This window comes from Eulemur rufifrons, chromosome 24 (assembly GCF_041146395.1).
Source record: "Eulemur rufifrons isolate Redbay chromosome 24, OSU_ERuf_1, whole genome shotgun sequence".
NCBI lineage: Eukaryota > Metazoa > Chordata > Mammalia > Primates > Lemuridae > Eulemur > Eulemur rufifrons.
The window spans coordinates 14,309,994-14,332,383 of record NC_091006.1 but is presented as its reverse complement, the minus strand read 5'-3'; the positions used below and the strand labels follow the sequence as shown (position 1 = coordinate 14,332,383).

The 22,390-nt window shown below is 51.0% G+C and overlaps 1 protein-coding gene and 1 pseudogene across 1 annotated transcript; both read right to left on the bottom strand.

Moving 5' to 3' along the window:
- Positions 1 to 1,888: 1,888 nt before the first annotated feature.
- On the bottom strand, positions 1,889 to 3,908 carry LOC138374212 (sialic acid-binding Ig-like lectin 6). Its single transcript, XM_069456925.1, is given in 6 exon segments — positions 1,889 to 2,031; positions 2,243 to 2,521; positions 2,756 to 3,020; positions 3,053 to 3,129; positions 3,192 to 3,304; positions 3,802 to 3,908. Coding segments are annotated over 6 exon segments (984 nt in total).
- A 2,774-nt stretch (positions 3,909 to 6,682) lies between these two features.
- LOC138374211 (sialic acid-binding Ig-like lectin 8) lies at positions 6,683 to 20,469 on the bottom strand (annotated as a pseudogene).
- Between the last annotated feature and the right edge of the window lie 1,921 nt (positions 20,470 to 22,390).

Here is a 22,390-nt window from a genome sequence, read left to right as displayed (position 1 = left end):
CTAGAGTGGGACCACATCAGCCCAGGCCTCAGCCCAAACTACACCCTGAGTCCTAATATTTAGTGGCCGGACAGAGAAAAGGTATCTAACTTGGGCTTTATTGAAGTGTAAGACTTTTATTCATCGATGGATGCTAGCAATAAAGTAAAAAGACCCACAGAATGGGAGAATATATTTGCAAGTCAGACATCTAATAAGGGTCAAGTAACCAGCATATATAAAAAACACACTTCAAATTACGAACAACCCAAATAACCCAATTAACCAGTGAACAAAGGACTTGGGTAAAAACTTCTCCAAAAAAGATGTAAATAATCAATATGTCCATGAAGCTATGCTCAACATCCTTCATCATTCTGTTAATGCATACTCAAAATACAACGCGATACTGCTATAATTCTTTAAAAAAAAAAAAAAAGAATATGAGAATGTAGGAAAGAATGTGGAGAACTTGCAATCCACATACATTACTGGTGAAGTGCACAATGGTGCCAACACTGTGGAAAACACTCTGGCATTTCCTCAAAGAGTTAAACACAGAATGACAACAAGACCAGGCAATTCCGCTCCTAGGTATATGCCCAGGACAAATGAAAACACAGGTATGAATGAAAACTTATATAGGAGTGTTCCTTGCAGCATTATTCATAATGGCCAGAAAGTATAAACAACCCTAATGTCCATCAACTGAAAAATGGGTGAGCCAAATGTGGTCCATCCATAAAATGAGATATTATTTAGACTTAAGTGGAATGAAGTACCCAAACATGCTACATGGATGAACCTTGAAGACATTATGTTATGTGAAAGAAGTCAGACACAAGTGGCCCCATTTGATACGATTCCACTTACAGGAAATGTCAGAATAAGCAAATCTATGGATGCAGAAACAGACTGGTGTTTGCCAGACTAGCAGAAGATGAGGAGTCACGGAATGAAGGGTACAGGCTTTCTTTTTAGGAAGACGAAAGTGTTCTGAGGTTAGATAGTGGGATGATAGCACAGCTTTGCAAATGTACTGAATTCCATGGTTACCATACACTTTAAAATTATCAAAATGGCGAACGTAATGTTACGTGAATTTTATCTCAATTAAAAATACACATAAATAAAAAATTATCTGAAGATACCAATTTTTACCCGACACTGGCAAAAATGAAAAGGTTTCATTCCACACTAGGTTGAGGAAAACTCTCACTTTCACCCGTTGTTTCTGGGAATATAAACATGTTCACCCTTGGCTGAGAACGATTTAGCCATATTTCTCAACATTAGAACACACGATCCAGCTATTTTGCTTTTAGGAACTGATCTCACAGACTTAGACATACACTTGTAGAAGGACACATGACATTATTCGTTGCAATGTTTCTCTTGTTGGAATAAAATTAATGCCATGATTTTTCCGTTTCAGAAAGATGTCTGCAGAATTGGGATCGATCCGTTCAGTGGAACACCACACGGTCCCAGAGAACGAGGACAGTCTGGCTGCTGATGTCAAACCATGTGTGACATCCTTCGGGTGAACAGACAAGGCTCAGAGCAGCTTGCATGGACACCGGCTGGTTCTGGGGAGGATGGTGAGCACAGAGTCTGCAGCGCATTTTGAATTTTTGCCCAGTTGACTGTACCATCTGTCCAGAAGTATGTAAAAGTATTGGGGGACGGAAATAAAAAGTAGAGGCTGGAGGAGTTGTCAGAAGACAGATTATACGGGGCCTCAAAGGATGGTTCTGCTGTGCGAATGTCGCCCTGTGATTATTGGAGGGTGGAGGAGGATGTGTAGAGGAGTCAGAGGGGAGGGAGGGGGCTATGGGGACAGATGCTAAGGGGGTCATGAGGCTGAGTATGGGGAGGGGCCACTTGGTGAATCAGTAAGGAGGTCTGGTCACCAGGATGAGTCCAGGGTGAGGAAGGACCTGGCCTGCCCTGAGCTGGAAGAGGCTGCACTTTCCACAGCCCAGGGAGGGGGCTCCATCCCCCCTGTGCCATCTCCTAGGGACTCACTGATCATCGGGTTCTTTGGAATATCGGGACAGGAAGAAGGATTTCCCTCCTTAGATGGCAGAGGTGTGAGGCATTCTTCCCCTACCCCAGAAGCCACTGAAATGTCTGAGTGACAGAGCTGTGTCCTTCTAAGTCCCCTACTCAGCCAGGCCTCCAGGTCACACCTGCCAAGTATCCCTGTCCCCCCTGTCTTCCCCACACCCTCAGCGACCAGGATGTCCTGCCCAGCACTCACAGGACACATTGAGCTGGATGGTTCTCTCCGTGGTCACATCAGCTCCGGGGAATGTCACCTGGCAGGTGACATTGGAACCGTGGTCCTGGGGCCTTGGGGTGAGAGTGAGCACCGAAGAGTAGGTGGTCCTGGTGTCCAGGGAGGTGGGGACAGCTAACATCCAGGAGAAGATGGGGGGCGTCCCCTGCTCACAGGCCCAGGGCACAGAGCAGGTCAGGTTCGTGGGGCGGCCAGACTCCAGGGTCCTAGGGAGGAGGATGTCAGGCGTGTGGGTCAGGGCTGGGGAGGAGAGGGGGACACTCGGGATCAGGAGGGAGGGTCAGAGATGCGGCCCTGAGAGGAGCTCAGGCTCTGGTCCAGCTCCTCCCCTGAGCCTGACGGCTTCAACCCCAGCCCCTCCCAGGATGGGGTCCCTTCGCCCCCAACCCCTCCCAGGACGGGGTCCCAGCCCAGCCCTGCCCTGCGGCCCCCATCACCTCCCACTGTGGGCTGCTCCTGGAGCCCAGGCCTTACCCGTGACGTGCACAGACAGCTTGTTGTGTACATAGTTCCATTGCATCCTTCCTCTGTCCGCCCGAAAAAAGTATGACCCGTTGTCCCTCCTCCTGGCATCTCTGATGCTCAAGGAGCAGTTGTTCCTCCCTGGATCCCCCAGGAGGTGGAATCGGCCCTGGGTCTCCTCCTGCACTTTTAGCATCGGGTTGTTTGTGGCCACTGGAGCATCCTGGTGTCTATCGGCCCCTTCCCGGAGCCACAAGCTGGGGTAGCGTCAGTCCAGCTGTAGTGGAGGTAGAAGACCGAGCAGTACACAGAGACGCACAGGCCCTCCTGCTCTGTCACCGGCTCCGGCGCCTCCAGCAGGAATCTCTCATCCTGAGCCAGGGCCCCTGTGGGGAAACAAGGGTCAGCTCAGCCCAGCCCGGTGGCCCCTCTCCCCGTGGCCACTCACCTGCCCACAGCAGGAGCAGCAGCAGGGGCAGCAGCATCTCTGAGGCAGAGGGTTCCTGGGCTCCCTGTGCCCGCAGAGAAGGGGAAGGCGAGCGCTGCAGGACCTGTGTGCAGCTGGGGAGGAGCACGGGACCTTGGCGGTTCACAGAAGAGGAAACTCGGACCCACAAGTGGTCGGAGCTCACGCCCTGTGCACAGAGCTACGGAAACCCTGTGTCCCAGAGACCCCAGAGACCCGCCCAGGAAGGAACAGAGAAGAAGCAGAATCTGTGTCCTGCCTCCCGTCTTGGACCTCTGGGGACATCTGCGGCATGGGGCACCCGTGAGGGTCTGAGGTCCTCCACTCCAAGATGCTTTTCTGTGAACCAGTTTACACCAGGGAGCTGGTCCCTCCTGGCCGGGTCCCAGAGTCACAGCCTCGTCTAGCCCCATGGAGCGGTGGGTTCTGCAGGATGTAGAATTCTGTAGGGTCTGTGTGAGGGCCGGGGTGAAGACATGAAGAGGGTTCCTAGGTACAGTGAAGGTGGAAGCCATTCATTCATTCATTCTCCAAACACATAGTGAGCATCGGTGTGTCTGTGGGGCTGGTGACAAAAACAGACACCACTGACCTGGTCCCTGCCCCTGAGCTGCTCCCCATCCATAGCCTCACGTCCTCACCACACACGTGCCGTCTGGCCTCGGGGCTGTGGACGCTGGTGGGGTTGTCATATGTCATGGCAGCGTCGTGTTTTATAAGAAATATGGATATGGAGTTTTTCCGTGGCGTCTAGTACACTGATTTGCAAAGTTTCACTGATGTGTCCAAAGTAAGAACCAGGCAGCAAGTTCAGGTAAAATAAAAGGACGATCACGGGTTCATAGAAACTTCTTTTCCATTAATGCTTCACTTCCGTGTAGCATGGAAAGGAGGTATTTTTGTAGTGGCATCTTATGATTTTTAGATTTTTAATTCATTTAAGGTTAGATACCATTGAATTCACTTTTCATCGTATACAATTCTATGAGGTTTGACAGATATTCGTAGCTATATACTCACAAGCACAGTCAAGATACTGACACGTGTTACCCAAAACATTCCCTCGTGCTGTGCCTTGGCGGTCAAACCCTCCCTCCACACTTAATCTCTGAAAACGCGCTGATGTCTTCTCCCCTCCCTATTTATATGCCTTTTGCTGAATGCCATATATATGGAGTCATACTCAGTGTAGCTTGTAATTTCTGGATTCTCTGACTCGGCATATGCATTTGAGGGTCATCCTTGCCATTGGGTATATGTATCAATACTTTGTTTCCTTTAGGTGCTGACTGGCACACTAAGGTTTCAATGGACCCCGTTTTGGATACATTTACCAGCTGGGAACACTTGGATTCTTTCCAGGCATTGGTGAATATGAAATAAAGTTGCTATAAATAATCACATGCAGATTTCTGAGTGTGAGAACACATGGTTTTATTTCTCCTGGGTAAATACCTGGGAGTCAGGCTCCTTGGTCATACGGTAAGTGTAAGCTTAAATTTACATGAAATTGCCAAATTGTTCTCCAAAGTGCGTGCATTATTTTGTATTCCCACCAGCAACAGATATAAATTCCGGTTACTTCACATCCTCATTAGCATTTGATATTATAAAGATTTTTTAAAATTTCTTTTTGTTCATTTTTTTCTTTTTTAGCCATTCTGATAGGTATCTAATCAGTAATTTCACAATGGCAAATGATGTTGAGAATGTCTTCATGTCATTTTTGCCTTCCATGTTTCTTCTTTGATGAAGTGGCTGATAAAATCTTTGACTGCTTTTTTTTAATTTGTAGAAAAATATACATGACAAAAATTTGCCATGTTAAGCATTTTTGAGTATACAGGTGAGTGGCATTGAGTACATTCACATTGTTATGCAACCATCACCACCATTAATCTCCAGAAATTTCTTCATCTTCCCAAAGTGAACCTCTGTGCTGTTAAGTGATAACTGCCCAGTCCATCCTGCCCCCAGCCCACAGTAACCAGCCTTCTCCTTTCTTTGTCTGTGAACGTGCCTGTTCTAGATACCTCACAAAAGTGGAATCATACAGTGTTTGTACTTTTGTGAATGGCTAATGTCGTTTAGCCAATGTCTTCAAGGTTCATCTACGTTTCAACATGTGTCAAAATTTCCTTCCTTCTTAAGGTTGAATAATATGTGTCGTATGTATGTAACACATTTTTTTGATTATGCATTTGTCTGTTGATGGATACGTAGGTTGCTTCTACATTTTAGTTACGTTGAGTAATGCTGCTATGACACGGACGCATAAAAATCTGCACAAGTCCCTGTTTTCCTTCCTCTTGGGTATATGCCTAGAAATGGAGTTGCTGGATGATATCATCATTCTATTTTCAATTTTTTGAGGAACCACCATGCTGCTTTTTATAGCAGGTGCACTATTTTCTGTTCTTACCAACAGTGCACAAGAGTTCTAATTTCTCCATATCCTTGTCAACACTTGGCCATTTTTAAGATTCCATAGTGTACAATTCAGCGGCATTAAGCACATTCTCCGTGTTGCACAATCATGACCGCTATTGATTTCCTGAGCTTTCTCACCATCCCAAACCGACACTCTGCACCGGTTGCACAATCCCTGCCCGTCCCCGCCCTGTCCCCAGCCGCTGGCAACCACCCTTCTACTTTCTGTTTCCATTAATTTGCCTATTCTAGCCAGGTCATAGAAGCAGAATCACACAATATTTGTCCTTTTGTGTCTGGCTTGCCATATTATATCACTTACCATATCATTTCAGAGTTCATCCCTACTGTGACATGTATCAGAATTCTGTTCCTCCCTGTTTAAGGCTAGAGAATATCTCATTGGATGTGGGCACCACCTTTTCTCTCCATTCATCCATCGGCGGACACTTGGGCTGTTTCCACCATTTAACTACTGTGAGTAACACGGCTGTGAACATTGGCTTTAATGTAACAGCTGAAGTCCACATTTTCAGTCCCTTTAAGAATATATCTAGGAGTGGATAGCTGGTCACTGGGTAATTCTAAGCTTAACTTTTGGAGGAAATACCAAGGGGTTTTCCACAGGATTACAACAATTTACATGCAATGCAAAAGGATCCCAGTTTCTCCACAGCTTTGCAAACATTTATTGTATTCTTCTTTTGTTTAAATAAGAGCTATCCTAATGGGTGTGAAGCCGCATTTCATTTGTAGTTTTCTTTTGCATTTTTCAAATCACTATGATGTTGACATCCTTCCATGTGCTCATTGGCTTCTTGTACCTCTTCTTTGGAAGTGTGACTATTTAAGGCTTTGGATGACAGATTGCTGAAGTTATATTCACTGATGCAATTCTCACACTGTGACAGTCTTGGCACGTAGTAGGTGTTCAATAATTCATCCTGAATGAGTCTAGGAATGACTGAAGGACTGATGTCCCTCTTCCACTCAAATGCATGCAAGGAACACACACAACCCTGAGGGACATTTAAGGCTGAGCCTCAAGGATGAGCAGGACTATAGGCAGAAATGGGGAGGGAAGGGTGTTTCAGGAGAAGGAACTACACATGCAAAGTGTCAGATCACAGAGGACTGACCTGGTGGGTGTGGGAGAGGTTGGGAGATGCAGGGAAGGAAGGGATCAGGACGACAGTCTGGCAGGTGACAGACCCTACCAGGCCTCCAGTCCCAGCCATGGCATTTGCACCTCGTTCCCCAGCAATGGGGGAACACGGCCATTCACACTGCGCAGGGGCTGGACGAGGACACATCTGGAAGCACAGTCTGGAGGCCTGTGCTGGGGAGAGACGGAGGCAGGAGATGGGGTGGACTCAGGGAGCAGGGAACAGGGGAGGCCTCAGGAATGACCAGGGCCAGGGTGGAAAAAAGGGCACCGAGATGAGCCGTGCTCAGGAGAAGGAGGGACAAGAGTGAGTGACTCATGGGTGTGGGGGAGGGGGGTCAAGGTGGGGAACCTCACCCTGGTTCTGCATATAGAGATTGAGCCACTGAGTCATCAGAGGGAGGGGGTCCCAGCAGGACAAGGGGGCTTGGGGAGGAGATGGGTGGCTCAGCCTTGGCCATGCTGAGCAGAGCAATCCTGGAGGCCATCATGGGGGAGGTGTCCAGAGGGATGTGAGAGGGTGAGACGCTGCATCACTATCACTTACCTGAGGGATTAGCCCCTCACAGTGTCTGCATCCTGCACACCCACTGCTGCCTCAGCCACCTTCCCCCTGCGGGACCTCACTCTGGGGGAACAGACCAGAGCCTGTCAGGGGGACCAACCGGGGTGCAGAGGGCAGCAGCCTCACCTCCCTGTTCCCTGTCAGGGGCAGGAGGGGACTGAGGAGGAGAGAGCAGCTCTAGCCCCCAAGGCCCCCTTGATGACAGCAGGAACCTCCCCACTCTGGACACCTGGCCAGAGCTGGGGACAGAAACCACCGGCCCTGTGGGATTCTCACCACCAGCTCAGCCTCCTGCCTGGCCCTGGTCCTTGTCCCCCTTTCTGGTCCCTCCAGCACACGGCTGTGGGGTTCACATCGTGTCCCCTGCCCTTCCCCCTCCCCCGGGTCCCTGGGGCAGCGCTCACCTGAGGAAGATGAGGCAGAGGCAGAGAAGCGGGATCTTCACAGTCACAACCCCGATGGCCACCAGAGCCACCTCTGCCGCGGGCTCTGATTTCCCTGTGGAAAAGTGGGATGAGCCAGCTTCGCCTGCTAAACCACAATCCCGTGTCCTTCCTCCCTTACTGGGACTTGGCTGTGGGCTCTCCAGGCCCTTGCTGTGCCCCTGGCTGGGGGGTCATGTCAGCACTGGGCTCACCCACCCCCGCCCAGACTGACCAGCAGCAGACGCAGGGCTCTGGCCCCGTGGACGCTCTGGGATCACAGCTGAGTGTGACGCTGAGCTGGGCACAGCCCTGTTCCCCCCACTGAGCCCAGGGACCTGCTTGCTCGGCCACCTGGGGGCTGCAGGTCAATGTTGCTGGGGGTCTGGTGTGCAGCCCCTGACACTCACTCTGCAGGGAGAGGCTCAGGGCGACGTGCTGGGAGCCCAGAGGGTTCTGAGCTCGGCAGGTGAATTTTCCTTCATTGCTTAGGTGCACTCGAGGCAGCTCCAGCTCCCCAAGGTTTGAAGGCTGCGAGGGGCACAGGGTCAGGCTCCCCCAGGTCCAGCTCAGCCTAGCAGGGGGGTTGCTGTTGACAGCACAGACCAGGCGCAGGGACTCGCTCTCCAGGACTGACAGAGATGAGTCGTTCTGCAGGGCTATGAGTGCTTTAGAGAAAGAGACAGAGGATCAGAGTGACAAATCTACTGGGAGAAAGAAGGATGTAGAAAAAGACCAGGTAGAGGGACAGATCCAGACACATAGACGGAGACTGAAAGAAACAGACTCTGTGAGATGGACGTAGAGAGAGATTGAGCACGAGCCCCCAGCCTGGCTCAGGCCCCAGTTTCTCTGTGCAGGGCGATGTCGATTCTCCTCGGCAGCGATGGGTCCCCTTCGGCTGGATTCAGACCCCAGAAGTCACAGAGGAAGCGTCCTCGGCCTCACAGGACACCCAGATAGGATGTCAGTCCAGGCCCACGTTCCAGACCCTCTTCAGTGCTCTCGCTGACAACACACAATCCAGGTTTGCCCCGAAGATTCTTGTCCTTTAGCCACGTCTTCCCATGACCGTGGTTCACTGAGTTATCATTGTGCCTCTAAGTGGGGCTCACTGCCAGAAATTCAGAGTCGGTGGGGGCACAGGGACTTAGAAACTGGTGCCCCCAAGGTCACATGACACGTGGTGGAGATGACTCAGGCTGCACCAGCCCAGGACAATGTAAAGCAGAAAATGTAAATGCTGTGGTCCAGGAGGGCTTCCTGGAGGAGGCACATCTGCTTCGCACGTGGAGGAGGGTATGAAGGACAAGTAGGCAGCTAGAGGATGAGGGGTGGAAGGGTGTTCCAGGCAGCAGTAACAGACACTGCAAAGATGACCAGGGCCTGAGCCAGTTCAGGGAAACGTGAATAGACCTGCGGGGCTGGTGGGGGGGCAGGGTGGGGTGAGGGGTGGAGTTCAGAGACAGGTCGCAGGAGGAAAAGCGGGGAGGTTTGTTTTCATAACCTCAGAGTGGGGAATCAGAACCCACCAAAGGGACTGACAGATGCAGCTACAAAATAAATAGGTCCCTGTACATTGTGAAAATCATAGACATGCAAGGACAAAGCCACCCGGCATATTGGGAAATGTATTTACAATTCATCTCACTGATACTTATTTCTCAAACTGAAAAGAACTTCCAAGAATCAACAATTGAGGCCCAGTCACTCTGGAAAGCTGAGCAAAGACTATGGACAGGCAGTTCACAAAATAAAAGAAATCCAAAGTCTCTTTGTGATAGAAAAAGATGCACAACATTATTCATAATAAAGGAAATGCTCATGATAGCTTCATGGAGATTCCAACGTTCACCTGCTATGGGCAGAGATCAAAATGTTTGACCCACACTGGGTCAGTGAGGCCGGGGAGACCCTCAGACATTCACTCCTCCCTGCTGGAAATCTAAACTCCTTTATCCTGGATGGAGAGGAACTCGGGAGTATTTCTCAATATTTGACCAGCTGTTTTGCATTTAGAAAATCATCCCACAGAGATACAAACCCATTTGTAAAAGGAGATAAGAGTAAGCATGGTAGCATTATTATGGGTAGAATAAAATTAGTGCCTTGATGTTTTACTGAAATAAAGTGTCTCCAAAATCAGAGTCCATCCATGCAGTGGATGGACCACACAGCCCCAAAGGAGCACGGGGACAGTCTGCACTACTGCCGTCAAATCACCTCTGAGGTCCTGAAGGTGAACAGACCAAGGCTCGGAGCAGCCTGAGAGGACACTGGTGGGTTCTGGGGAGGGGGACGGGCCTCTGAGGACAGACCCTGCTGTGCATTTGGAATTGTCGCCCACGTGACCGTATCACCCACCTAGAAGTACATAAACTACTGGGGAAATAAATAGATGAGGCTGAAAGAGGGGTTCAGGAGACGGATGACAAGGGGCCTGGAGGTCGTTTCTGCTGTGAGTATCACCCTGTCCTTGTTGTGGGTTGAAGGGATGTGGAGGCATCTGAGGGTGGGCAGGGGCCCTGGGGTCACCAGCAAGGGGGTCTCAGGTGACCAGGGTGAGTCCCGGCTGAGGAGGACGTGCCTGCCCTGACTGAAGAGGCCCTGGTCCCACAGCCCAGGGAGGCCCCGTCTTAGGAGGACGCGCCTACCCTGACTGAAGAGGCCCTGCTCCCACAGCCCAGGGAGGCCCCGTCTTACCTGTGCCATTTCCTCGGAGGACAGTCACAGTCAAGTTCTGAGGAGAGTCTGGGGCAGACAGACACAGCAGCCCTGCGTCACTACTGAGGACTTGGGGGACACTGGCCTCTGTCCCCAGAAGCCACATCAAGGGGGAGGGTGGAGCCAGCGGCCACCTGTCCCTCCCCCCTGGATGCCAGGCCCCAGCACCTCGTGTGCAGCCCTGACCCCATCCCACTGCCCTGGGGACCCCCGGCAGGACCCCAGGCTTCCCAGCCCAGCTCTCACAGGACACGTTGAGATGGACGGTCCTCCTTCTGGTCACACTGGCCCCAGGCAGGGTCACGTGGCAGGTGAGGCTGGTGCCGTGGTCCTGGGGCTGAGGGATGAGGGTGAGCACCGAGGAGAAGCCGATGGTGGGGCCCTGGGGAGCCACAGAAGCCCCCTCCCAGGAGATCCTGGGGGGCGTCCCCTGCTCACAGGCCCAAGGCACAGAGCAGGTCAGGTTCGTGGGGCGGCCAGATGCCAGGGTCCCCGGGGGGAGGATGTCAGGCATGTGGGTCAGGGCTGGGGAGGAGAGGGGGACACACAGGGTCAGGAGGGAGGGTCCGAGGTGAGGCCCTGAGAGGAGCTCAGGCTCTGGTCCAGCTCCTCCCCTGAGCCCCACAGGCTGCACCCCCAGCCCCTCCCAGGACGGGGGTCCCAGCCCAGCCCTGCCCTGCGGCCCCCACCACCGCCCCCTGTGGGCACCCCTGGAGCCCGAGCCTTACCTGTCACATGCACAAAGAGCTTGTTTTGTACATAGTTCCATTTTATCTTTCCTCGCTCCACCTTAAAAAAGTATGACCCCTGGTCCCTCTTTGTGGCGTCTCTGATGCTCAGGGAGCAGTTGCTCCTCCTGAGATCCCTGAGGAGGTGGAATCGGCCCTGGGTCTCCTCCTGCACTTTCCTAGCTGGGTTGTTTGTGGCCACTGGAGCATTTCGGCCTGTATCAGCCCCTTCCCGGAACCAGTAGCCATGAACTGGGTCAGAGTCACTCCAGCCGTCCCGGGGGTAGGAGAAGGAGCAGGGCACATGGACACACAGGCCCTCCTGCACCGTCACCACCCTCTGCACTTGCAGCCTGTAACCTTCCCCGTACCCTCCCCATCCCCCCACCCCCGCCCTCCCCCAGAGCAGGGCCAGCAGCAGCAGCATGTCGGGGGCAGGTGCCAGGGCCACCGGGGAGAGGCTGCTCCTTGGGGCTCTTCTCTCGGGAACTGAGAGCTCAGGACTTAGAGGAGGCCCCACAGGAAGGTCAGAACTGTGACCCTCCTCAGAGGAGGAACTTCACACTCAGGCACTGTCAGGGATTGGGCAGGCCTTGGAGACCGACTGTCACCACCTCCGTTCACTCCTGGGGACCCTGTGCCAAGAGAGGACGAGAGTCACCCAAGTTCCGTGACCACATCTCCTTCCTCATTGTCAACATCCTTTCCCTGGGGGGACATTTTCTAGACGGTGACAACGGTTCCATCTGGCCAGACCCCTGAGACTCAGGCTGTGGATGTTTGTGGGGTCAGAGCTGGGGCTCAGGGACATGGCGATGGTGGTGGCCCAGGAGGGGTGGGCAGCAGCCTCTCCTCCCCCCTCAGCAACCACGTGTGGCCGTCCCCTCTCTGCACATCGAGGTCAGCACAGCAGACCCGGGTGCTGTCCTCATGGAGTCACCGTCCATCTGGGGAAACATTAGGTCTCCCAGCACCTGGAGCGTCTCACGACAGGAGCTGTAACTCTGTGAATATCGCTGTTTTGTGTGTTTTAAAGCTCCATGAGTAGAGGCACACGGATTCAGAACTTTTATCTTATTCTGATGGTTAAACCTTTGATCTATATGAAGTTCCCTTTCTCCACCTGTGGTAAAGCACTTTGCCTTGAGACTCATTCGTCTGATATTCAGTAAGTGGCACCAACTGTGTTTTGTTGACTATTGCAGAGTGTATCATTTGTCTTCTTTAATTTTAACCTTTCTGAACCCTTCAGTGTTAGTTCTGTTTCTTATAAGTAGCGGGAGGCCACCTTTGGTTCACTTACTGTGTCACTCGTTCTTTCAGACACATAGGGAGGGGTCCTCTCTCTGGAGGGAAGGGAGAAGGAGGTGAAGGTGACAGACCCGGCCGCTGCCCTCACTGTCCTGCAGGGAGCTGGCCGGGTCCCCGGGAGGAACCTGTGATGGGGGCTGCACAGGCAGAGGCTGGCGCTGCTCCCCCCAGGCTGAATTCGAGTCCTGGGGAAGCAGTGGGAGAGGGCTGTGGCCAGGACCCCAGGGTGGGGGGATGAGGAGTAGGGGGGATGGCGCAGACCACACCGCGCAGCGCCTGGGACAGGTGAGCGCTCAGCAGAGGTGCTGGGACCTTCTGAGCACTGGGGCTGCGGGAGGTGAGAGAAGGGACCAGTGCCCCCTGGTCACCACTGCCACCAGCCTCTGAGACTGATCTCTAGACAGCTGCCCCCATGCCTGGCCCTCCTTCCCCTCCCTGTCCCACAACCTGTCACTCTGCCCTGGCTCTGGGGTTTGCTCACACAGACCCCTCTGCTGGGAGTTTGTGCTCAGGGACATGGAATGAGGACTGCCAGGCAGGGAGTGACCCACCACCGGCAGCCATCAGGCTCTGCTGGGAAACAGCTCCTGCCCCTGGATGTGGAGAGCATGTCCCTGCTGTGTGGGTGGGGGCTGTGGAGGAAGTGGTGGGGATCCCGGGAGACGGGACAGGGAATTCAGGGAGTGTCCCTAAATGGATTGAGTGGCAATTTTCACAATTGTTAGGACATTCTAGTTCTTTGATTTTCCATATACGTTTCCATATACGTTTTAGAATCAACTTGCCAATTTCTACAAAAGTTCTTCCTGAAAATTTGTTTGGAATTGCACTGAATTTATGGATCAATTTGGAGAAAACTGGTATCTTAAGAATATTGTCTTCCCCTCCATGAACATTGCATGCATATGTGTCCGTGCGTGTGTGTATAAACATGTATGTATTTAGGACATATATATTATTTAGGTCTCCTTTTATTTGTCTCAGCAATGTTTTGTATTTTTTAAGTAAAGGTCTTACATGCATTTGTTAAATTTTTTCATGCTTATAATGTTGCTATAAAGTGTACTTTTTAAAAATATTTTATTTCTAATTGTCCTTGGCTGACACACAGATATCCAAAAGAATTTTGTAGTTTGAACCAATATGCTACCACCTCAATCAGTCATTTATTGGTTTAGTAGCTTCTTTGTGGATAACTGTACATTTTGTCTGTACTCAGTCATGTTGTCTGTGAATAAAAACAAATTTTCCTCCACCTCCAAGATCTGAATAGCTCTTATGTCTTTTCCTGTTTCTGTTGCACCCAGAAGGAGCTACATGTTTACTAGAAGCGGCGACAGCAGCCCCTCTTGCCTTGTTGCCAATCCCGGGGGAGCAAGTTCTCAGTCTTTCAGGTCAAAGTGGGATATTGCAGATACCATCCTCGGACTGCAGAGGTGCCCTTCTGCTTCCAGATGCTGGGAATTTTAATCACGAATTAGTATTAAAGTTTGTCAAGTGATTTTGCATGTGGTTTTCCTCCTTTGCTCTGTTAAAGGAATAAAATACATTGTTTGATTTTTTTAAAAAAGATTAATTGTGGGAAAAACACATAACATAAAATTTTCATCTTAACTATTTTTAGGCATACGGTTCAGTGGTATTAAGTAGATTCACAGTGTTCTGCAACAGATCTCCAGACTGTTTTTATCTTGCAAAACCCAAACTCTACCCCCATTAACCGCAGTTGCCTAAGTCTTCCTATCCCCTACTTCCTGGTAACCAGCACTGTGCTTCTGTTTCTGGGAAACTGAATACTTTAGATACCTCAAATAAGTGGAATCCCACAGTGTTGGTCTTTTTGTGACTGGCGTATTTCACTTAGCACAATGTCCTCAAGGTTCTTCCATTTGCTGGCATGTGTCAGAAATTCCTTTTTCAGAAGGAAGAATAATATTTTGTGTACAGATAGCCATGTTTTTGCTGATGCATTCATCTGATGCTGGATACTTTGGTCACTTCCACTTCTTGGCTGTTGTGAATAAATCTGCTATGGACACGGGTTTGCGAATGTCTAATCAAGTCCCTGCTTTCAGTGATTTTCATATATACACAGAAGTGCACTTGCTGAATCATGCTAATGCTATTTGTGATTTATGAGGAATTACTTACTCACATTTCCCCGTTCATTTGCCTCGTCTGTTGCCGTGTTATGCCCCTTAACGCTCCCCCTGGAGTCCCCTACTGAGCTGCCAACATTCGTGTCCAGCTGTGTCCCTGGTGTCTCCATTCAGACGCCAGGTGGACTCTCAGGATTGGCCCTGCCCTGCAAAGCCCTCCCCCCCGCAGTCCTCTGGGGACACGGCTCCTTCCTTCCAGGGGCTCAGGGGACGATTCTGGCATCATCTGTGTCTTCCTGTCCCCTCACTGACCACGCCCATTAGAACACCCTGTGAGCTTGACCTTCCTCAGGTCCCAAAGCTCATGCTCAGCCCGGCCCCGCCTCCCTGCTTCAGCCGCCATCCCTCCCCCTGGGGGGTCCAGTGGCGCCTTCCCAGGCTCCCTGACCAGGCAGTTGACAGGACCTGTCACATTGCAAGTGTAGTCGTGTCTCTGCTGTCCCCAAAGGCTCCGGGGTCCTGCGTGTCAGCCCCGTGCTCCCCGCTGCTCCCTCCTCCTGCCGCCCTCTGCTCTCAGACACCGGCCCCTGGCGTGTCCACAGCACCTGGCCTGCCGCTGCCTCTGAGCACTGCGCTCGCTGTTCCCTCTTCCCTCCTCCTGGGACGCTTTTCCCTACTCAGACTCAGAGCCTCACTCCTTACCGCCCTCACCTCTGTGCCCAGACATCACCTCCTCACACCGTCAGACACGGAACCTGTCCCCAGTGTGCTGTATTCTTTTTCTGCATACTTTTTTCTAAAGACATGTAGCCATCCAACATGCTCACATATTCTTTATTCATTTTTATTCTTTTCCATCCAGCCTCCAGAACAACAGCTTACGATGACAGCGATCTGAGGCTGTGTCTACTGATGAACCCCCTGCACATACAACAAGGCTGGGACACAGTAGGTGATTAATAACAGTGACCAAAGACGTCCGTTAATGAATGAAGGAATGTCACCGTCCACTTTAAATCATACAAGAATCACACACACACACACACACACACACTCCCCTGGATGACACTGAAGACTGAGCCTGCAGGGTGACCAGGGCTCGTAGAGACAGGAGAGAGGAGGGAAGGGCGTTTCAGGAGGAGGAACTGCACGTGCAAAGCCTCAGAGTCACAGGAGGGCTTGACCCAGGGGTTGGGGGACTTGCTGGGAGATGCAGGGAAGGGAGGGATCAGGAGGACAGTCCGGCATCAGACAGACCCTGCGAGGCCCCAGTCCCGGCCATGGCATTTGCACCTCGTTCCCCAGCAATGGGGGAAACACGGCCATTCACACTGCGCAGGGGCTGGACGAGGACGCATCTGGAAGCACAGTCTGGAGGGCTGTGCTGGGGAGAGACGGAGGCAGGGGGTGGGGTGGACTCAGGGGGCAGGGAAGAGGGGAGGCCTCAGGAATGACCAGGACCGGGGTGGAGAAAAGGGCACCAAGACGAAGGAGGGACAAGAGTGAGTGACTCATGGGTGTGGGGGAGGGGGGTCAAGGTGGGGAACCTCATTCTCATTCTGGCTTTAGAGAAGGGAGTTTGTGGGGTGAGAGTGAGCACTGAGGAGAGGGTGGTCCTGGGGCCCAGGGACGTGGGGACAGCTGACATCCAGGTGAAGATGGGGGCAGGCATCCCCTGCTCACAGGCCCAGGGCACAGAGCAGGTCAGGTTCGTGGGGTGGCCACACTCCAGAGTCCCTGGGAGGAGGATGTCAGCCGTGTGGGTCAGGGCTGGGGAGGAGAGGGGGACACGCAGGGTCAGGAGGGAGGGTCTGAGGTGTGGCCCTGAGAGGAGCTCAGGCTCTGGCCCAGCTCCTCCCCTGAGCCTGACAGGCTTCACCCCCAGCCCCTCCCAGGACGGGATCCCAGCCCAGCCCTGCCCTGCGGCCCCCATCACCTCCCCCCGTGAGTCCTCCTGGAGCCTGAGCCTTACCCGTGACATGCACAGAGAGCTGGGGACATGGTAACTGAATTTCTTCCTTCCTCTCTCTGCCAGAAAGAAGTATGACCCGTTGTCCCTCCTCCTGGCATCTCTGATGCTCAAAGAACGTTTGTTCCTCCCTGGATCCCCCAGGAGGTGGAATCAGGCCTGGGTCTCCTCCTGCACTTTTAGCATCAGGTTGTTTGTGGGCACTGGAGCACCCTGGTGTCTATCGGCCCCTTCCTGGAACCAGGAGCCATAAGCTGGGGTAGAGTCAGTCCAGCCGTATTGAAGGTAGAAGACCAAGCAGTGCACAGAGACGCACAGGCCCTCCTGCTCTGTCACCGGCTCTGGCAACTCCAGCTGGAATCTCGCACCTGAGCCAGGGCCCCTGCGGGGAAACAAGGGTCAGCTTGGCCCAGCCCCATGGCCCTTCTCCCCACAGCCACTCACCTGCCCACAGCATCTCCGAGGCAGAGGGCCCGGGGCTCCCTGTGCCGGCTGAGAAGGGGAAGTTGGCTGGAGGAGAAGGGCCGCGGGACCCACAGGAGGCTGGGGAGGAAGCGAGAATCTGCCCACACAAGAGGAACCTGAGATGCACATGTGGTCGGAGCTCATCTTCTCTGCAGAGAGCGATGAAAGTCCCATGGCCCAGAGACCCCAGAGACTTGCTCAGAGAAAGAGCAGAGACCACGTCCGCCCTCCCATCTTGGGCACTTCATTTAGGTACCGGAGCCTGAATCACACACCTGGGTCCTGCCTGCCAGGCCTGTGGACTTTCACTGATGTCCCCGTCTTTTGAGAGGCTCACCGTAGACCTCCAGCTCTTGACAGAAGGGCAGGCAAGTGTCCTAAGGGTCCTGCTGCCCAGGCTGCAGTGACTTTGCTGCTTGCTGGTTTGCACCAGGAGGGGGCCCCTTCCTGGCCTGGCCTGAGAGAGTCTCAGTGTTGTGCAGACCTGAGGTTTTCTGTTGGGGCAAATTCTACCCCATGGACATTTTCTGTTGTCCCAGCTTGGTCAGAGCTGGGTAGTGGGTAGAGGCCGGGGATGCTGCTAAACATCCCATGTTGCACAGGACTGGTCCCACAACAGAGGGTCATCCAGCCCCAAATGTCACCAGCGTGGAGACTGGGAGCCTCACTGGACACCCTAGAGCAGGCAGTTCTGCCAGGTGTGGGTGTTGTAGGTTCTGTGTGGGCACATGGGCATGGGGATGAGGAAGGGACTTAGGTGAAGTGTTCGTTCATTCATTCATTCATTCACTGACTTACTCACTCACCCAGCAAACACAGGACGAGACTCTGCTGTGTGTTGGGGCTGGGGGCAAACACAGCAAACCTCGTTCATGCCCTTGAGACGCTGCCATGCGGGGAGAGCCCTGCCTTCCTGAGCTCCTGTCGCCTGGTCCCTCTCCCCAGCAGAGCCCCAGTGCAAGGCTCAGGGAATGAATGAGGTAGAGCCAGAGAGAGACAGACAGACAGACAGAGACAGGAACGTGACACCAGAGCTTCATGAGTTCCCATGGGAACGGCCATGGTTTGTCAAGTTTGCAGAGGGACCTCTGCTGGCCCTGCCTCCGACCTTCCTCCCTCGACACATGAGGGCAGGGCTGGGTACAGGACGCAGGCTCAGCACAGGTTCACATGAACACATGCTTGAATAAATGGGCAGAGAATGTTCCAAACCCTCTTCGCAATTCACATGCAACAGCTCTCCCCATGCAACAGCTCTCCCCATGTGGCGTCTGCAGTGCTCTCGCTTCCCGAGCGATTCCGGCAGAGGCTCACCCCTGTGGCCACCAGATGGCAGTCACGATCCTCAATTTCTTGTCCTTTCAAAGGCGAGCCCCTGGGTCAGGTAAACGGTCACGGGAGACGTGTGTAATTACCCGGAAATGAGCAACACAAAGGTCTTGCTGAGCATTTAGTATTAAGTAATTACTATTCTAAATGCTTTACCTAAAGTAGGTCTTTGGAGCCTTATGAGGTTGTAGACCCAAAATGTGCCACCCCAAAATATAGCTGTAGGAGACCAGAAAGAATATTCCTCAAAATGTGCCTGTTTAACATCAGGATTATTTTGAAAACCTACAGGTACAGGAGAAGCTCTGAAAACCAGAATAGAAGTTTCCTTTTTGTAAGAGAAAATTGCCAAGGAATCTCCATTCGTACGGGTGTCTCCCTGTGTGCCGGTTTGCAGAGGGAACACTCCTGCTCCGTCTCCAGGACAACTGTCACTGGCCAGAGACCCTCATCAGGGAGGAAGGCCCAACCTACTCTGCACAACACACTTGCTCTCATTGCCAGTGTGTTTCCTGACTGTCTTCCCAAACCTGCCTTCCACACACCCTTCTTGGTTTGCGTGGAAGATGGTATTGAAGCCTGAATTCACAGCCACCTCCTGAGACTTGCTCTATTTGCCTACATATGTCTCTCGTGCACACAGGCTACCCTTGTTGTAAACCTCCTGTTTGTTTTTCTCTTATTAGTCTGTCTTTTGTCATAGGGGCGCTTCTCAGCTCAGAAGTATGAAGATTAGAGAGTAAACCATCTCGTCCATACTTCTAAAAGTATTTCTTATTTCTTTGTCAAACCTAAACAAACTCCCTGCTGTTCTATATTACGGGTTATCTCTTTTCCCCAATGGTCTTAGTAAAGGTAACTCACATAATAAACAGTTGACCCATTTAAAATGTACAGCTCTTTGCTTTTTAAAGTATATTCACAGAGTTGTACCACCATCACCGTAATCAATTTTAAAACATTTTTGTTACCCCCAAAAGAAACCCTGTACTCATGAGCAGCCACACCCCAATTTTCTCCATTCCATCCCAGCCCTAGACAACCACATTGTCTAGTTCTATAGATCTGCCTATTCTGCACACTTTACATAAGTGGAATCATGCAATTGTTTTTGTGTCTGGCTTCTTTCATGTAGCATAACGCTTTCAAAGTTCATCCACGCCTCTGAGTGGCTGTGGGGTTTCACCCAGCAACTCCCCTTCTCTCCAGCAGCATCCCTTCCCTTCACTTGCATTTAAAAATGGATATTGAGTTTTACCTACAGGGACAGGTGTGAAAATAAGAGGGGTACATGTCACGTATCTGGTACCTAGTAGTCACTTTTTACCAAGCGAAGTTGAGGAAACAGGTATCTGAGGTCAACCATGCAGGGAGAAGAGATTGGGTGGTAGGATGATCAAGGTCTAGGTTCAAACCCCAGCTCTGCCACTAGCTGGCTGGGTGGCCTTGGGCAGATCACTTCTCCCCTCAGATCTTCCTTGGCCCCACCTGTAGGGTGCAAAGAGCAACATCTGCCCTGAATGGTGATGTAGAAGTTAGAGACGTGTCGTAGATGACGAAGGGATTAGCAGTGTTCTCAGGATAGAGTAGACCAGAGTTTCTTGACCTCAACACTGTCAACATTTGGGTCCAGATAACTCTTTGGTGGGTAAAGGGGAGGCACTAAGTCTGCCCTGTGCATTGTAGGATGTTTAGCAGCATCCCTGGCCTCTACCCACTCGATGCTAATAGTAAAAATCAGCACCACCCCAGTATAGACAACCAGAAATATCTCCAGAGACTACAAAGATCCCATGGGGGCCAATTTGCCATGGTTAAGAATCACTGGAATAGATATGTAATATATTATAGCAGTGATTCTGGTGACGATGGTGATGTCAGGGATGGTGGTGACATTGAAATCGGTAATGATGGTAGTGGTGACGGTGACGGTGGTAGTGATGGTGATGCTGGTGCTGATATTGAAGGTGATGATAGTGACGGTGATGGTGGTGGTGATGATGATGATAATAGTGACAATGATGATGATGGTGATAACAGTGATGATGGTCATGATGGTGACAATAATGGTGACAATGGTGTGATGGTGATGCTGGTGCTGATATTGAAGGTGATGTTAGTGATGGTGATGGTGGTGATGATGATGATGATGATACTGACAATGATGATGATGGTGATAACAGTGATGATGGTCATGATGGTGACAATAATGGTGACAATGGTGTGATGGTGATGGTGATGCTGGTGCTGGTGGTGATGGTTATTATGACAATGATGATAATGGTACTGATGATACCAATGGTGATAGTGATGATGATGATGATGATGTTGATGCTGACGATAGTGACAATGGTGATGATGGCGATGATGACATTGGTGATGATCATGATGGTGATTGTGATGATGACAGAGGTGGTGTTGGTGATGGCCATGATGAGCATGGTGGTAACAAACGCGGTGTTGGTGGTGGTGATTGTGGTGAAGCATAATGCCCAAGTTTGCCTATGAGCTATGGGGAGAAGGCAGGACTCTGAGCTATATCAATCCTAGACCACTGTCCAGCTGGCTCAGCAGCTTTCATCATTGTGCCCAAGAGGAAGCTAACTTTTACAGGAGGTTTCCAGGACCAAGGATTGTTGCCTCCTTCCTCCAAAGACAGGGTCAAGGGCAGCAGATAGATCTATTTTGCTCCCCCAGGTCTAGAAAAAAAGATCCCTCGTCTCTTGGAGCCAGTTTTCTCCACCTGAGATCATCATGCCATGACAGCTCACTTCCTGAGGACGGTCACATGTCCTACATGTCCAGCAGATCACAATTCCTCTTTATTGAACTAATATTAACTTAAAATTTTAAACTAAATAAAAATCTAATTGAAAGGTAAATTTTGAGATCAAACTATGTTGAAAGTTTATCTAAAAGAAAAATTAATCATTAAACAAGATTTTAGTCCTGGCTTTATTTAATATCACATTTAATTTAAAACTTGAAGGGAGGGTCTCTAAGCTGAATTATCCAATAGGGTAGTTATTATCAGTCTTATGTAGCTATATAAATAAATGAATTAAAATTAAATAAGTGAAAAATTTAGTTGCTCAATCACACCGGTCACATAACAAGTGCTGGAGAGCCACATGTCACTACTGGTTACCAAATTGGATAGTGCAGATATTGAACGTTTGACTTACTGCAAAAAGTTCTAATGGACAACATTGCTGTAGGCCAATTAAATAAAATGTCCTTAAAGACTAAAAAAGAAAAAAGAGAAAAAGACAAGTTGAGTGATTCCTCCTCTGCCCCACCCCCTAAAAAAGTTTGTTCTATGGAAGAGAGGAGGACCCAAGGTGGACACTAATTACCAGCGGTGATGATAATAATAATGATAGGGATAATAATAATTTACTTCACGCCTATCATATGCCCAGCTTTATAGTGGACAGAAATGATCTTTAACCCTCCCAGCAGCCACACCACTTTAACCACACTGGCAGATGATGAAATGGGGGTTCACAGAGGTGGAGTCATTTGCCAAAGTCACACTCCTGGAACATGACAGAGGCCACAGTTCTCAACCTGGCTTCTCTGACTCCCAGACCCCTGCTCTCATACAGACTGGGACCCATCCTAATCCTGTTTGACTTCGTATTAACTTGATTGCATCTCCAAAGACCCTATTTCCAAACTAAGTCACATTGGCAGGCACAGGGGTTAGGACTTGAACATATATATCTCTTGGGGGACAATATTGAACCCACAGCACTGGGGGTTCATGATCAGGACTATGGGACCACCTGATGTTTCCCAGTGGCCATCTCCAGTTCACCCCCTCATGAGCTGCTGGATGCTGGTCCCTGCAGGGACATACTCGAGGCTCTGGAGCACCCAGCATGTGAACCTGTCCTCATGGTTCCCATGTCAGCCTTGCCCCCAATACCCAAGAGAAATGAAAACACCTCAACACAGTCTTGTGCAAATAT